Source organism: Camponotus vicinus, unplaced genomic scaffold (genome assembly GCF_025532165.1).
Source record: "Camponotus vicinus isolate PSW18456_S1 unplaced genomic scaffold, iyCamVici1.0 SCAF_1, whole genome shotgun sequence".
NCBI lineage: Eukaryota > Metazoa > Arthropoda > Insecta > Hymenoptera > Formicidae > Camponotus > Camponotus vicinus.
This window is the reverse complement of record NW_028141945.1, coordinates 6,604,330-6,620,690: the sequence shown is the minus strand read 5'-3', so window position 1 is coordinate 6,620,690 and position 16,361 is coordinate 6,604,330. Positions and strand designations below refer to the sequence as shown.

The 16,361-nt window shown below is 26.6% G+C and overlaps 2 protein-coding genes and 1 long non-coding RNA gene across 9 annotated transcripts; 2 read left to right on the top strand and 1 right to left on the bottom strand.

The window, feature by feature from the left end:
• Positions 1-1,322: 1,322 nt before the first annotated feature.
• Positions 1,323-10,446, top strand: LOC145970251 (uncharacterized). Of its 6 annotated transcripts, none has more exons than XM_083096848.1 (14): positions 1,323-1,746; positions 2,067-2,949; positions 3,024-3,242; positions 3,534-4,535; positions 4,623-4,812; positions 5,024-5,116; positions 5,326-5,713; positions 5,800-6,631; positions 6,776-7,009; positions 7,539-7,757; positions 8,171-8,353; positions 8,526-8,743; positions 8,939-9,094; positions 9,546-10,446. In XM_083096848.1, exons 2-14 carry the CDS (start codon positions 2,265-2,267, stop codon positions 9,753-9,755), a joined length of 4,629 nt encoding a protein of 1,542 aa, XP_082952974.1. In that variant the 5' UTR covers positions 1,323-1,746; positions 2,067-2,264; the 3' UTR covers positions 9,756-10,446. The 6 variants fall into 6 exon arrangements, with proteins under 6 accessions (XP_082952974.1, XP_082952963.1, XP_082952969.1 ...); XM_083096837.1 differs by having other exon boundaries at positions 2,029-2,949; XM_083096843.1 differs by having other exon boundaries at positions 1,323-1,766; positions 2,029-2,949.
• On the bottom strand, positions 10,238-13,496 carry LOC145970308 (transmembrane protein 230). 2 transcript variants are annotated; one of them, XM_083096931.1, is made up of 4 exons: positions 13,340-13,496; positions 11,646-11,758; positions 11,368-11,490; positions 10,238-11,166 (listed from the first exon to the last, which is right to left on the bottom strand). In XM_083096931.1, exons 1-4 carry the CDS (start codon positions 13,365-13,367, stop codon positions 11,029-11,031), a joined length of 402 nt encoding a protein of 133 aa, XP_082953057.1. In that variant the 5' UTR covers positions 13,368-13,496; the 3' UTR covers positions 10,238-11,028. The 2 variants fall into 2 exon arrangements, with proteins under 2 accessions (XP_082953057.1, XP_082953061.1); XM_083096935.1 differs by lacking the exon at positions 13,340-13,496 and adding an exon at positions 12,078-12,247.
• Positions 13,023-16,242, top strand: LOC145970322 (uncharacterized). Its single transcript, XR_014438395.1, has 3 exons — positions 13,023-13,557; positions 15,451-15,726; positions 16,012-16,242. It is a non-coding gene; the product is annotated as an uncharacterized LOC145970322 (long non-coding RNA).
• Positions 16,243-16,361: the final 119 nt, after the last annotated feature.

Below are 16,361 nucleotides of genomic sequence, written 5' to 3'. Positions count from 1 at the left end.
CCTTTCTCTCTCTCTCTCTCTCTCTTTCTTTTTCTCTGACAAAGTAAAATGCAATAATATAAAAATAATAATAATATAAAAACATTGTTTAAAAGAAAATATACGACACATAATAAAAAGTATATTAGATTATTATTATATAAGTCAAAAAACTATCATAAAACTCTTCACGATATGTATAATGTTTTTCAAAATATATTAATTGTTTTGCACATCATATATTAATATAATATATTACGAATATATACTACACACACAATATACACACACACACACACACACACACACACATATAGATTATATATAATCTACGTCTTACCTTTAATCGAAGCGCAGACACGTATATGCACATTATATGCACGTATTTCTCACGATCAAATATTTCAATTATTAAATCTTGTATGTAAATAATCACGCGCAAACTTATACACACCGAATTGTATAAAATCTTTTTGGATTCGCCACACGCGGAAGATTCAAGTTTCTTACTTCGAGAATCGCAAACGATGATATATCGATTTCCGGCGACACCAATGCCGGCAACTTAAGCGGATATTATATTTGTGTGCAAGAAAAATTTGTTCGACATATGTTGGCTGTAAGATAGAGTTCCTATAGTTCCAACTAGAGGGACTCGAGAAATTCTCTATCTACCTTAGCCAATCACTGAACTGTAACGGAATAAAGTAAGATGGATATATATTTAAAAGTTTAAAAGAGAGAAAAAAATTTAATAAATTTGATTATAAAAGTCAAATTTATTGACACAACAATGTTCATTTTTATTTCACTTTTAAAGGAGACGTCGCGTGATTAAAAAGAGAAATATCAATCCGTCATTTTTCAAAAAAACATCGCTTTTATTTTGTTATAATATATTGACAATTTTTTCTTGAGCATACTATTATGACTCAAACGACAGGTTAGCTTTTTTTTATTATGTTTACGTGTTTTATATGTGGCGTAGATTTTTTCTTTTGTGATGTTTTTTTCTTCCTTTTTTTCTTCGCCAACATCTTTCTTCGCTTACATGCGAGAAATCTGTGACTAGCATATAAGATTACGCCAAGTTCGAACAGTGATTCTCAATAACGATTCTATTAATTTTTTCCGCAAACATGAACTTTATCATCAAATATACATATTTGAAAAATAATTCCTGATACATTTGCGTTTATTCAATGGTCATATAAAAAATTGATTATTGCATATTACATATTTTGAATAATTTATAAATAAAAACTTAAGGAGCGTTATGACAACCTCTGAAGGATAAATTCCTACCTCATTATTTTCCGTTTCTGAGAAGATACCGATAAAGAGTATCACTTACAGCTGCTTACAGTCTGACATAACAAAATAAGGGCGATATTATATTCGTGCGACAAAAAGATTGTCCAACATACCACACGGCTATCGAGTGGAGAATTACTGGAATCTCTATTAGGCATCTAGGAAATTCTCTATCCGACAACCAATCGACGCAGATCATTCGTACCGTGCCCATGTAACATCAAGCTGGCGGCGCTAGTATCATGCAGATATCGATATCATTTGCTTGCGATTCTCGAAATGGGGAACTTGAAAGTTTACGCGGCTAACCCGAGGAAGATTCCATGAAATCTGCAGTGTGATATTTACGACTGGTTTATACGAGTCGTCGAATTTTGCAAAACATTTGATCAAGGATTTAAGGAATGTAACGTGGATGTAATATGCATATACATGAATACGTTTCGGTTAAAGGTAACATATGTGTATATAAGGTAATCGTATCGGTATGTAACGTACAAGAAGATTGCACGATGATAAAATGTATGTATTGAAAAGAAATTGCGTATCGCAAAGAGATTCTGGAAATTTCTTGCCTGTAGTATTAATAAAATCTGATATTCAGAGTTTTTATTATACGAAATATCGTGTAGTTTTTTTTAAATAATATTTTTATACACAATTTTAGTATGAACTCTTTACATTGATATGTATATTATATTTTATTGTTGTATTAATGACATATTTCTATATTAGGTTCTGTAATTTACATCTATCCATGATTTTTTATGCAGTTTGATTATGATGTGGTAATGCAAATATTTTATCATACATGACTTTTCTTGAGAAACCAGAATGATGAAAACATGTGCTTTTAAATCAGATATATAAAATCTTTTATTAGTGCTAATAAAAAGAGAAAGAGAGAGAAAACTTTTTAAATTATTTAAATTAATAGCAAGACATATATAATAAATATATAATAAGACATAATGACACGCAAAAGAAAGACTCAAGAGAAGAGTAACTCTATGTCAAAAGGGATTCGTGCATGTACTGTTGTACTACATGACATTGCCTTAGAAACAGATTTAATTCAACGCTACCAGTTAAATTTACCTTTAAAGAAAGAGCAATTGTCAAAACAATCAGCATCATGTATTAATACATCTCTACATTCTAACATACCTACTGATAAACAGTTGATAAAAGAAAATGCACGAAAAAAAAATGCTACAGAGAATGAAAAATATACAATAACAAAAAATTTAAAAAAAAAGAGAAAAGATTATAAAAAAATTAAATCCCAACAAAGTGGCAAAGATATAGGAATAAACAAAAATATATCTTCAAACCATCAATATTATGAAGCAACTCCATTTATACTATCAAAACTCATAGCACCGAAACAGCAATTAATACATCATAGCAATGTTGAATCATTTTCTAGTACAAATACTGATGAAACATCTAGTACAAATACTGATGAAACATCTAGTACAAATAATGATGAAACATCTAGTACATCTACAGATACACATTTTACTTATATGCAAAAAATGACTACATTAATGAATAATAAAAATAATAAAAATGTTAGAAGACCAAACACAGAAAAAAACAAGAAATTAGATTCTAAAAGGATATTAAATTTGAATAAGCCAGATGGAACATGTGGTAAATTTATTTTTGTATTTTATTATATATTATAATATTACTTTATTTTATATATTTATTTTTTTCATAAATAGATGCAGATATAAAGTCAATCAAAATGGGTTCTAATAATGCAAATTGTTTGGATAAGAAAAATTTAACTGTTATTGATTATAATAGCAATATGCAAAAGATGTCTAGCAAATCTATTACATATAAACAATATAACAATAATTTACATCCATTTAATTTTTCTGATGAGATAAACTGCAAAATAAAACAAGAATTGTATGAGAAGAGTCAAAACAGCAAAGGTATGTGTATATTGTTTAAAGTTTATTTTTTCTTCTTTACATATATATAATAATAATAGAAGTGCAAAAAAATAATTTCACATTAAAATTTTTTAATTGTATCTTTAAATGTATTAAATGCAAAATTTTAAAAATAAAGTTTTTATAAATGGAACTAATAGGTATTAGGATAAAAGTAAAATTTAAAGATCTCTATTCTACTCATAATTTTTTAATTATATAATAAAATGAATAAGAGAAAAGACTAGCAAATAAAAAAGTTGAATAATAAAGGCATATTTTTAATTATAGATAATATAGTACAAACTACATGTGGAGGAAAGTCATCAAAAAATGAGACAAAGACGCCAATAAGACAAAATCTACCAAAGATAATTGCGAATTGTGTTTTACCAAAAGGAATAAAAATTCTAAAAGGAGTGAAAATTGAAAAATTACGAATAAATAACAGCTTACAGAGCAATATTCCTACACAGATTTCTTTAGAACAAGATGTAATAACAAGATGTAATAATGATAAAAGTATAGCTCAAACTTTTTGTAATGATACAACAGAAACTATTGCTACAACTGAAAATATTAGAAAAAAAAAACATCATACATTCCATGAAATAAATGAATCATTTGATACTTTAAAAATATCAAGTCCACTTAATGTTGGTTTAAAAGATAAAGACTTATCAAATAATAAGTCACATAGTAAAGTTATTGATTATAGAAATTTAAATTCTGCGACAAAAGTAAGAAATAATGGTGATATAGGTATTAATAATATTGGTAGTGAAATAATAACGACACATGAAAACTATACGTTAAGTAATCAGGAACAATTAAATAGATTTACCAATAAAACTGAAGTACATGAGAATAATATATTACAAGACAATAGAAAATGTGAAGAAAAATATACTAAAAACATATTAAACAAGAATGTTTCAGATCTTATGGATATAGATGATGAAAACTATAATATTAGTACATCATCAATATTTGCAAGCAAAGAAGGAAATATACTACTAAAAGAAACTCTAAAGCGTACTCTGAAAGAAAAAGATTGTAATCAGGGTAGTAAGAAAATGAAATTAAATAGGAACAGTTGGCTACAAAGTAATGTAGCATTTAAATCGAGTAATTATCAACAAGATAATGATTCTCTAAGTAGTGTTACAACAAATACAACAGTAGAAACAAATAAAACTAAAAAATATAATCAAGAAGAAAGACCAGATTTACGTAAATTTTTGAATCAAATGAGATCAGAAAAAAGTTTTAAGTTAAAGCCTACAGTTGAAAGTACGTATAACAATTGAAATATAATACATTTCTAAGTAAATAGATTTAATCAATAAAAATAATTGTTCTTTTTTTTTAATTATATAGTAAATGCAGTAGCAAATGAGGAAGTTTGCAAAAAACTTTCTATCAAAGAAGAATCAACTTTAAATGGAACTTTATATGAAAAGAAAAGTGATGCCCAAGAGAAGCATAGCTCAAGTGTTGCAAGTGATGATGAAGATGATGATTGCATTTCTCTTTTTGCAGAATCTTTTGCAGAATTTGATACAAGCCAGTAAGTAATAGACTAGAAAAATAATATATAAGAAATAATATTATATAATAATATATATTATAATTAATTTCTTTTTGAATTTAGTTTTTTTTATTAAATTTATAACTTTTTAGATAAAATATTTTGGAATTGTTATTAATACTAATAATGAAATTAATATAAGTATAAAGTAAATATTCATAATATATTTAAAAATGATATATCATTATAGATGTGAAGATAAATCTTTGAATGAGAAGGACAAATCATCTAAATCTCTACATTGTGATGTACGATATACAATGACTGCTAGTAGTTTCGATAAGTACGTGAAAGAGAATAACAAAGAATTTAATAAAGAATATGCAAAATGCATAGAAATAATTAATTTCTTTTTGAATTTAAAGTTTTTTTTATTAAATTTATAACTTTTTAGATAAAATATTTTGGAATTGTTATTAATATTAATAATGAAATTAATATAAGTATAAAGTAAATATTCATAATATATTTGAAAATAATATATTATTATAGATGTGAAGATATATCTTTGAATGAGAAGGACAAATCATCTAAATCTCTACATTGTGATGTACCATATACGATGACTGCTAGTAGTTTTGATAAGTACGTGAAAGAGAATAACAAAGAATTTAATAAAGAATATGCAAAATGCATAGAAAATGATATAGAATCTTTGAAATCTGATAAAGCAAATGAAATATCCAATAATCAATCTACACAAGTTTTAAATACAGATTGTGTACCTGCAACTGCAATACAATCAAAATCACCACAAACTAAAAACGTTTACTCAAAAAAGAAAACTCTTTACGATTTTGTCAGGGGATATTGTTATCAAGTATTAAAATTTGGTACATGTTATTACAAAAATCATTATCAGTGTAAATTTAAACATGATGTAAGTATATTTATTCGTTTTTTTATTTTTATTTTAATATTGTTTAATATAATTATTTATATCGTAATATAATTTCTCATTTCTAGATAAAAGAAGAATTATTTCAAATAATTAATTCGGAGGATTCTAGAACAATCCTTGACATAATGCCAGAGGCATTAACACAGAATTTTAATTATTTTTGTGAAGAAGTATATATAGCTTTATTAGAAAGGTTAAATATTGATGAGATTTTAATAACATACAAGATGCTTTATGACAATTGGAACGTTAATTGGAGAAAGGAATTCACAAAATGGTCGAGAAAAAATATTGCTTCTAATGTTATCGAAGAACTATTAAATAGACAAATGTCATTAAAAATTATCGTCGACTGTATGATGACACATATTTTGCCCACTAAAAATTTAAAAGAGCTTAACAACATATTACTGACTGTAGATAAATATGTGAAACCTGGCGAATATTGGAATACTACTAGAAATTTAATTTTAACATTGCAATCAAATGTTCCTAAATATATCATTGACCAAATATTATATGAATGTATAAGAAGTAAAGAATTACAAAAGATTCAAGATGTTAATAGTAACTTGATAAGTAAACTTGACTCTACATTAATATCAACATTGGATCACTATGTAATGAAGTGTTTTAAAAGTATGTTAGTTGAAAAAACTGCAAAAAATTCTGAAGTATTGACTCAAAATTTTGGGGAAAGTTTAATAACAACAGAAACTATTGCTTCTCCTGATTCTCCTGATCCAAGCCAAAGTATAAACTTCACACAACAGGAACCTCCAACAAGATATGATGTTAGTTCTATCAATGAAACTGATGTAAATCAAAATGAGAATTGTATAACTCAAGATGTAAATGTACCAAAACCATACGTATATGGTTTCATGCAACCTATTGGTAATTACTTTATTTTACTATCGATTATTTATGAGAATATGTATATACACATGTGTATACATATACATGTATATACATATGTGTATACATTTTTTAAAAAGTATAGAATATACATTATCATTATATTTATATATTTTTTTCTAGATGCACCCTATGCGCGATCTATGTATAGAGATCACGAACGTTTCTGGAAATTTTATATGGATTTAGAACGATTTGAAAAGGGGCTTATACATGAAGATTATAATTATGTTATTGATATCTTAAAAAATTATACAGAAAAACGGGAAAGTGAGTTATTTGTTAGTAAATGTTGTCTTATACTTCGAAATATAAAACGTTCAGAATATCATTTAAAAAACATCCTAACGCTAACAGGTAATCAATATTTTAATAAAGATACACTTATAGAGAGAGGATATATTACATAATATATATATAGTATAGATAATATTACAGTTTCTTCATCACTTTTTAACAAGTAACTATAATATGAAGCTGGTTAACTTTTACATATATAAACTCAACTACTATTATTTTGCACATACAGAAATATAACTAATTTTAACCTCTGATGCAAATAATATATACTCTTTTATATAAATTTAAAGTATCAAGAGTTATATATGTCAAAATTAGAATCTTATAATTAATTCTTTCTTTTTTATTTATTAATATTATTATTAAAGATATATGCATTTTTTTTAATAACTAGGAAAGCATTTTTTATTACATATATATGAATATCTCTTATATAATATAAATAATATATATATAAATATATATATTTTATTATCGCACTATCATTTATGTTATATATTGTAAAGTATTAAAATAAATAAATCACTATATATAACTAAATCTTTTTTATTTATAATCTCACCTAATTCGTATTTGGACATTTCAGTCCAAATAGGTATCTTCAGCAGTCTAGGTAGAATCTTGCTCGACATAGGATTAAACATATTGACCAGTTTAGTGGATGAAGAGGCTTGGGGACTTGCTCTCCAATTCATTCAATTACTTAATATATATAATTTACCATATAACGCAAAATATTTTCTACTATCGGCTGAAATTTATTTAGCTAACAATAAGGCAGTGAAGGCATGCGATTTACTCAAATGTGAGTTCATTCCTCTTGCAAATACATAATTCTGTTTCTTTCTATAAATTTTAATATACATAAATGAGGAAAGAGATATATATTGAAGATATATATATAAAGGAAATATCCATAAATGCTCTTTTTAATATAATAGATACTATAAGATACTATCTTATATTTCATCGATTATTTTTCATGTTAAACATGTTTGATTTTTTAAATTCATATTATTAGAGAATATAAGAAAATGCTACAACAAATCAATACACGGCAAATATATTTTAATTACTTTTAAGTTTGTTATCATTTATTTATGATGTATATATATATTTACACATACACACGCGCGTGCGCGCACACACACACTCGCTCACATAGTATATATACATGTATTGTTTATTTTTCTGTATTTTTTTCTGTATTTTTTTCAGATCAGAATATAATATGTACAAGTCGTGATAGGTGGCATGTTAACAGCACTATTAATGATGAATACGTAAGGAACAAAATAATATGCATTCTGTTGGATTCATTTTGTAATGAATTTCTTGAATATGCTTTCTTTCTTTTCCAATTTTTACTTAAAGATCAATCCAGTTATTATAATCCAATAGGTAAAATAAACTCTTATATATGCATTTTTATATTTATAAATTATATATTTGTAATTGTTACATTTGTATTTTTTATCATATATCACTTATAATTAACACTATATGTCACTTATATAATTATACTATATTCTCAATAACATGTATAATAATAAAGACTTATCTCATGTTTTAGATTTATCTCGTTATGTGGACAAATTAATTGTATTATCTTTGTCAAAAAATGATACGAATTTAATCACAGAAATGAGCAACGTAATACTTAAACATAATTTTGCGTTAAGTACAACAACGTGTCGTGCACTACTTTCAACAATAATTCATATAGATGAAGCTTTAGCCAGACAGATATATAATTATGCGGAAGGTATGGGTATCTATTCAACAGTGAAGGTAAAGATTTATGATTTTACTTATAAATTTATACAAGAAAGAAAAAAATAATTTCAATCCATAAAAAAAAATTTCTGGCACAAAAAGTACTTTTATTTTTTTCCTTTATTTCTTAGCAATCTAGTAACTTTTAAATTATATTTGATATATTTATTTTATTTTTTCTCTCCCTCTTTTTTCTTGTTTTTGATATAGTTGCTGCCAATAATACACACTATTATAAATACCGACTTAACAGAAGAAGAAATATATCTTATATTTTTACAATTATTAAAAAATCTTATAATGAACTTTGGACATGCGATTGAATTTGCTAAACCTCGTGAAATCAAAGTATACTTCATTTTAGAGGTAAGCATTAACAAACAGAATTTTCTCTAAAGAAGAAAATTAAATTTCTAAAGCACTTCACACATTTAATATTACATTATATATATATATATATATATATATATATATATATATATATATATATATATATATATATATATATTGAATATAATTATTGAATATAATATATAATTAGGTCTTTCTTCCTCTCTTATTGCCTTATTTTTTCTTTTCCTATTATTTACTATTTCTTGCATTAATCTTTCACTTCTTTATTTACATGATCACGATATGCAATTTTAATTTTTTGTTTTCTCATACTACATATAGTATAGAATTACACAAATGCAAGAACTAATTAAAATCTAAAACAGTAAATAATAGAAAAGCAAAAAATAAATAACACAGAAAGCTGATCTGTAATAATGTTTTTTATTTTATACTCAATTACATTATATATCTTAATTTACAGATAAAAACGAATAAACAGTTTTATTGCGCTGCACTACAAAGCCATTATAATAATAAGGCTATTATAAATGCAAAGGCATTAATTAGAAATGTCTTAAAGAAACGATTTGATCCGCCTATATTACTAATGAAGTCAAATGTTAAAGGTAGAATAGGAAAGTTACAGAGTACAAGTCTTATAAATTATTTGAAATCAGAACATTGTAATTAAAATCATATCTATGAACAAAAGTGCAATGTAAAATTAAGCAAGTAAAAATCAAATAGAGATTAGAAATTAATTTTTATTTCAATATTCAATACTGAGAAAAATACTGTAATAGTTTTATTACTCCAAATTTGAAGAAGAGATTTTATATTATATTGCATACATTTCTCTTTCTTTCTCTCTTTCTATGCACTTTATGTATTTGAATTATATTTATAATTTAATTGCAGTACTAAAGAAATTTTTTAACTATAAAAGTATACATAAAGTATACATAAAGTGTACAAAATATCTATATTAAGATATATATTTTTATGCGTATTATTTATATGATTTAATAATTCCTTTATAAATATATTTTTTATTTGTTTTTATTTTTTTAAATATTGTGCTTTTATAAAATTTTCTTGTTTTCAATATTTATCTGCATATTATATATAACATTATATATTATAATTGATTCAAATGTTATAGGCATGCAGAGATTCTCTTATATTAATTTTTATTTTTTGACTCATTTACATTCTTATAATATAACTTTTGTCACAAGAACATAAATATATTATATATATATATTGCTTATATAATTTTATACATAAATTTTGAGATAAAGTTATGGATTAGCTATTTATCCTGTAAAAAAATTATATAAAAAATAATTAACAATAAAGAAAGACATGAATATTAAATTAAGTGTTTAAGAGTTAAGAATTTTTATTTTATGTATGTGTACATGTATACATATGTGTATTATAATTAATTCTCATTAATAGTGCATTTACCAAGTTGAAAGCAGTATATGAGCACATATAAACATACAAGTTTATAGAACTTTAGCGAATATATATTTCCATACTATAATCACAGTTTTTGTAAATACACACAGATAAATTTATATTTTGAAAATCTTTTAAACATATTTGTAATGTATTCATGGAATAGCTTTTTGATATTTGTGTTAATTATATAAAATATTAACACATCTCTGTAGATATTTTGAAATATTTTATAAAAAATAGATAGCAGTATTATATTGTTGTTACACAATTTATATATCTTTCTTTAATAAGGAAATATATATATATTTAAGTGTACATTATATATATAAATGCTTCAATGTAAGATGAAAAAAAGCAATTTTTTACAGTATTTCTATATATTCTTTAAATCTTATCTATTGCATAAATAGATTTTTTTATATTAAATGCATTTTTCGATACACAATATGGATTAAAATTAATAAATAAGTACTATGTGCATATATATACATAATCATTCAATCAAACTCAGGTATATCATCAAAAGAATAGCCAGGTACTTTCTGATATGCTAAAATAGCTACCCTCATATGATAAGCTCCCGGTATAAACATCAAGGCCCCTAAAATTATCACTGGCCACATGCGATCCGAATACTGTAACATAAAAGATTTTTTTCTACAATATTGCAATTTTGATAGATGTGTTCTCTTTAAAATACAGATTTCCATATTTTTATATGTATTTATCAGACAATAATTCTATATACTTACTCAAATTATTGATTAAAAATAAAATGTCATCACACATGTAATTAGAATTTTATATAATATCTATAATAATGAGATAAATCTTACTTTTGAATCAATGCGTCCACTCACAATCAAACTTCCCACAATGAGCATAACGGTACCTCCCACAAATAGGAGAGCCGCTAATGTAATAGCCTTCCATGGTATCTTCACTGGTGGACTTACAAACTATTAAAAGAGATTAGTTATATAAAATAAATATTTCAAACATGATATTTTAACAAGATGAATATAGATGTATAAAGATAGATATTCATAAGGTATCATCGAACAATAATGCAAATATGTTATATTTTGTAATTCTTATATTATTTTTTACGTACTTGTGAATCAAAGAAACCATTATCGGTTTCTGTAAGTTGTGTGTAATCCACGTTGCCAAATTGTCTATCACTTTGAACTTTCTTTCTGCACATGCTCGCCTTATGAATATAATCTGTGAAAAAACATGTTTTATTTTTTATTTGTTGCCAATACTTTTATATATAATTCTTATTTTTAATATTGTAATTTTTAGAATGACTTTTTTGAAATCAAGTGGTTTAAAAATTTTAACAAATTATATATAAAAAATTATTTAAAATATTACTCATATATTTCTAATCATTATGCAAGCTATAAAAATTATTCTTTTATATACTGACTCTTCTCTTTCTATTTATTTTTAATTCTGTGACAGTGTCAATTGTGTTGGACACAGTTTGACATTTTCTTATGTAGCTTACACATTGTGACAAATAAATAAGCGCTATTACCATAAAAATTATCTCGCGATGTTCATGTTTGTTGCATGTTGAACGTAGAGCATAATTCTTGCTAAATAAAATTGTACACTAAAATCGTTCGAAATATTTATATCAAATGTATAATATCAATATCATTCATGACGTAATAGTTTTAACAACACGGGGACAGAAACTACGTCGGCGCATAAATATTGTTTAGCGAATTGCTTGAAGATGGCATTACCGTATTTGCTGTCTACCACTGCTATCTATGGCTAAAAGTGCAACTAGTTATTAGCATTTGAGGCGGGAACAAAAAATGGAGGAGAGATAAAAAGTAATTTTTTTAGCAAGTATAATAGTTATAATAGTTATATATTCAAGATATTTTTAAGACCCGCTCTATGTTAAGACTTTATTTATATATGGTAAGACTATAATCATCACTCTAAATAATTATAGTAATAATATTAAAATTTTTAATGTATTGTTAAATTAATATAAATTTAACGTGTTTGCATGTTGTAGAAATTAAAAACTTTTTTTTTAATATAAGCATTGAAAAAACAGTTTCTTGTGAGTATAATAGAAGAGATTGCGCGCACATAAGACAAGCATTTTCTAAATATAAATATGTTTAGCAAGTTCTTTAATATTATAATTCTCTTGCAGATTTATGAATCTTTTTGCTATGCATATACTTTATAGCATCTCTGTTTCTTTTATATATATTTTTTTATTTTGAAACAAACAAAGGAATTTCTCATTAACATCACTAGAGAATTTAATTAGTATAAATGCGTTTTTTTAATATATTTACTGTTAACTTTGATACATAGTTTTCATAATCTTTGCACAGAATTTTTTTCCAATTTGCATAGTTATCCTATTCATTCTTATTCATCTATCAATTTTATATATACAGCCTCAATGTGACTCAATTCGATTGTATCAATTGTGCGAATTTTTGCCAATGGAGTGAATAAAGAGATTTTTTGTTGAAATTATTAAATGCGACTAAGATCTTTGTATATAGTAGAATTTTGATCTTATTCAACTATAACTATCGGTTAAAATAAATATAGAAGTATAAGATAGTATTATGTAATTCCTCGTCGATGTTGCTGCACATCGAGAATCACTCGTTATATTCAGTCATAGATTAGAATTGTAATCACCAAAAAGGGATGGTTGTGGCATACAAGGTTACTCACTGACAGATGAGTCTTAAGGTTAGAGTCCAAGTGTAAGTTATCAAAAGATTACACGCGTTTTTTTTGTGTTACTCATACCGAATATGGAGTCCCGATAGCCTGGCATAGCGATCAGCGTTGCACGTGCTGCTCGTTGACATAGCAGACTCTAGCTCTCCAGACTTTTCGGCGAGTTTACTTGCCAGTCAGACACGATCGATCTGAGAGAATATAGGAGGCTGTGTTTCGCCCTGCGTCGCGACACTGATGACAGTGCAGCGTTGGGATGGAGGGTGGTTTGCACCCCAGGATGCGCAGTAAATACTGAGCATGCTTAAACGATAAATATGTTATAATTATATATATCTCTATTAAAATCGTTGACGCTGTTGATGATTTTTCATCAAAGATCAAACCACCTCTTAATACATTTACCCAGGCAATTAAAAAAGCGCAAATTTTGCATTTTTAAATGTAAAAATTTTGCGCTTTTAAATATAAAAATTTATTTTGGGCACTTTTTTATTCTTTGCAGTAAAAAATAAATATAATCGGTAAAGTTTATATAGAATTGTATTGTACAATTATGTATGATTGTATCTCTGTGAACCATGCTTATTATATATATTTATACATGATGCAAGACTTATATATAATTATATATTAGATTAATAGAGATCCATATATAATTATAACATATTTTTATATTTAAAACATTGTAAACATTATATACAGGGTGTCTCGAAAGGTAAGGTCAATCGGTCAGGAGGTTTAAAAATTTTATTTACATTATGTGTTTTACTTATGCTCCTTTTTCATCTCCTGGCCGGTTGATCTTACCTTTCGAGACATCCTGTATAAGTGCAAAGTGCGCACTTATATATAATTATAATAATAATATATATATTTGTATATATTTGTATAAGTGCAAGAATTGCTACATATAATTATATAATTGCTACGTATAATTATGTGTCCCATTTTAAATGCATGTTGACATACATCCTGTATATAAATATATATAATGTCTTATACTTTATCATTTATAATTATACACAATTATGTACAATTATATTTAAATTTCTATAATTATATTCAATTTTGCATGAATATATATGAACAATTTTTTACCGGCAAGTAGCAGTCGATAAAATGTTCACAACTATACGATGAATCATCATCTATATTTAACGTCTAATTTAGATAGAATTTAATATGGACTGAAATCCGTTCTGTTTCATTTGTTGATTTATTAATTAAAACACGTGGGCAAATATCCTGTGAAAAAGAGAGATAAATTATGGCCACGTAGGTTGATTTTACATTTTAAATCAGATATACTACAAAATTACAAGTATGAAACTAGACAATATTTTGAAAATACTGTGTGCTTTAACATTTCGTGATTCTGTGCTATAAAGCGAATTTCTTCCGGCTATATTTTGTGCAATAACAGTGTTCGTAGCACGATCTCACGTGCATAAAGCGCATTGTCGTTTACACACTTACCGTCTTGGGTTAAAAAGATACAGTAGCATAATTCTGGAGAGTAACAATTAAGAAGGAAAAAGGATAATAGGAAAAATAGTAGATGATACGCAAATGATAGACGTTCTTCTTATATAAATTATAAATTATAAAGTTATCAGAAGGAGAACTCGGTTGGTGTAATCGCGTTTTAATGTTATTTTAATTATCTACGCACGAAAAATACATTAGTAAATAAATTTATATATGCATAGTCTTTTGTGTCTCCTATTCGTTTTATGAGCGAATTTACTATCGATTCTTACCACAGTTAAGGTTTCGTGGCACACATAAGGATTTACATAAGGAGACAAATATCGTATCTCAAATTATAAAATGTACAAGACGCTGTATCACTTTACAAAGCTTATATGCGAGATATACTTTATTAAAATTGATTGTTTATTCGCGCTTAATCGGATTTTTATCGCAACTGTATATATTTTTATTATATAATATATATATCTCAATTTCACACGAGTTATTTTACGTTCGCCTTTCTTTAATTTTTTTTCATCTAGCAATAATATATTAATGTAAATTTATTTTACAGCATGTGTACGGAATTTTAATCTGCACATTGTGGATGCACTTTGCTTCTAATCATTTATATTACGTTTTTAAAAAATAATTAATCGTGGAATATGTATTTATGCATTTGCTAATAAGGTTTTTCTTTGCAGAAGAAAAGAATGAAATACAGAAAAAAATACAGAGACAATATAAATTCGTTAGGAAATTGATTCGAAGCGTTATATATTATCCACGACCATTTTTCTAATAAACTTGTGACGCATATGCGACAGCAGGATCTGCAATCCTGGTTTCTATTCCAACTATACTTTTTTGAAGATAGAGGCAATGCGGGGAAACTCTGCAGCTCTGTGCAACGAGAGCATATACCGCATCAGAATCTGGAAATTATCTCCTTCATCCATTCGTCGCATTATAGTTGACACGTATGTATCATTTTCATAAACTTTTTTTCTCACTTGCATTAGCTAAAGTATTGTATTGTCACGATTATGTCTAGCTAACAATAAGATTCACCGTCTGTGTTTTATAAACGAAAGTGCGAGAGAGAGAGAGAGAGAGAGAGAGAGAGAGAGAGAGAGAGAGTATATAGCTTCACAAATTTTAAATTAGAAAATTAGTTATCGATATGAATTCGCCTCATTGCTTTTAATGATCTTTCGAGTATCATCTTCGTATCTACAATTATAAACTGCTTTGGCCCACTTTAGGGGATTTACTAACACCCGTGAATTCATTGTCCATGAAGAGACGTCATTTCCCCGATAAAAGTGGCGGGTTGAGGACCTAAGAAAAGAGCTGACTCAGCTTAGTCTAGGATTGTTCGAGCAACATTAGCAACATTAGCAATTATCACGGCCCTGCGGGTTTTTCAAGGGTGCCACGTGTTTGAACCGCGGCACTGTTGGCGTCACGACGCCTGCGCATCGTCATCCCGACAGCGCTCGGTGCATGGAGGACGACGATGGCCCAGGGGCGGCAGTGCGGGTTCAGGGGGCGGCGAGGGTGGGTGCCTCCTTCGTTGGAACTACAGCCCCTTGACAACAGCCCGCGACCATTC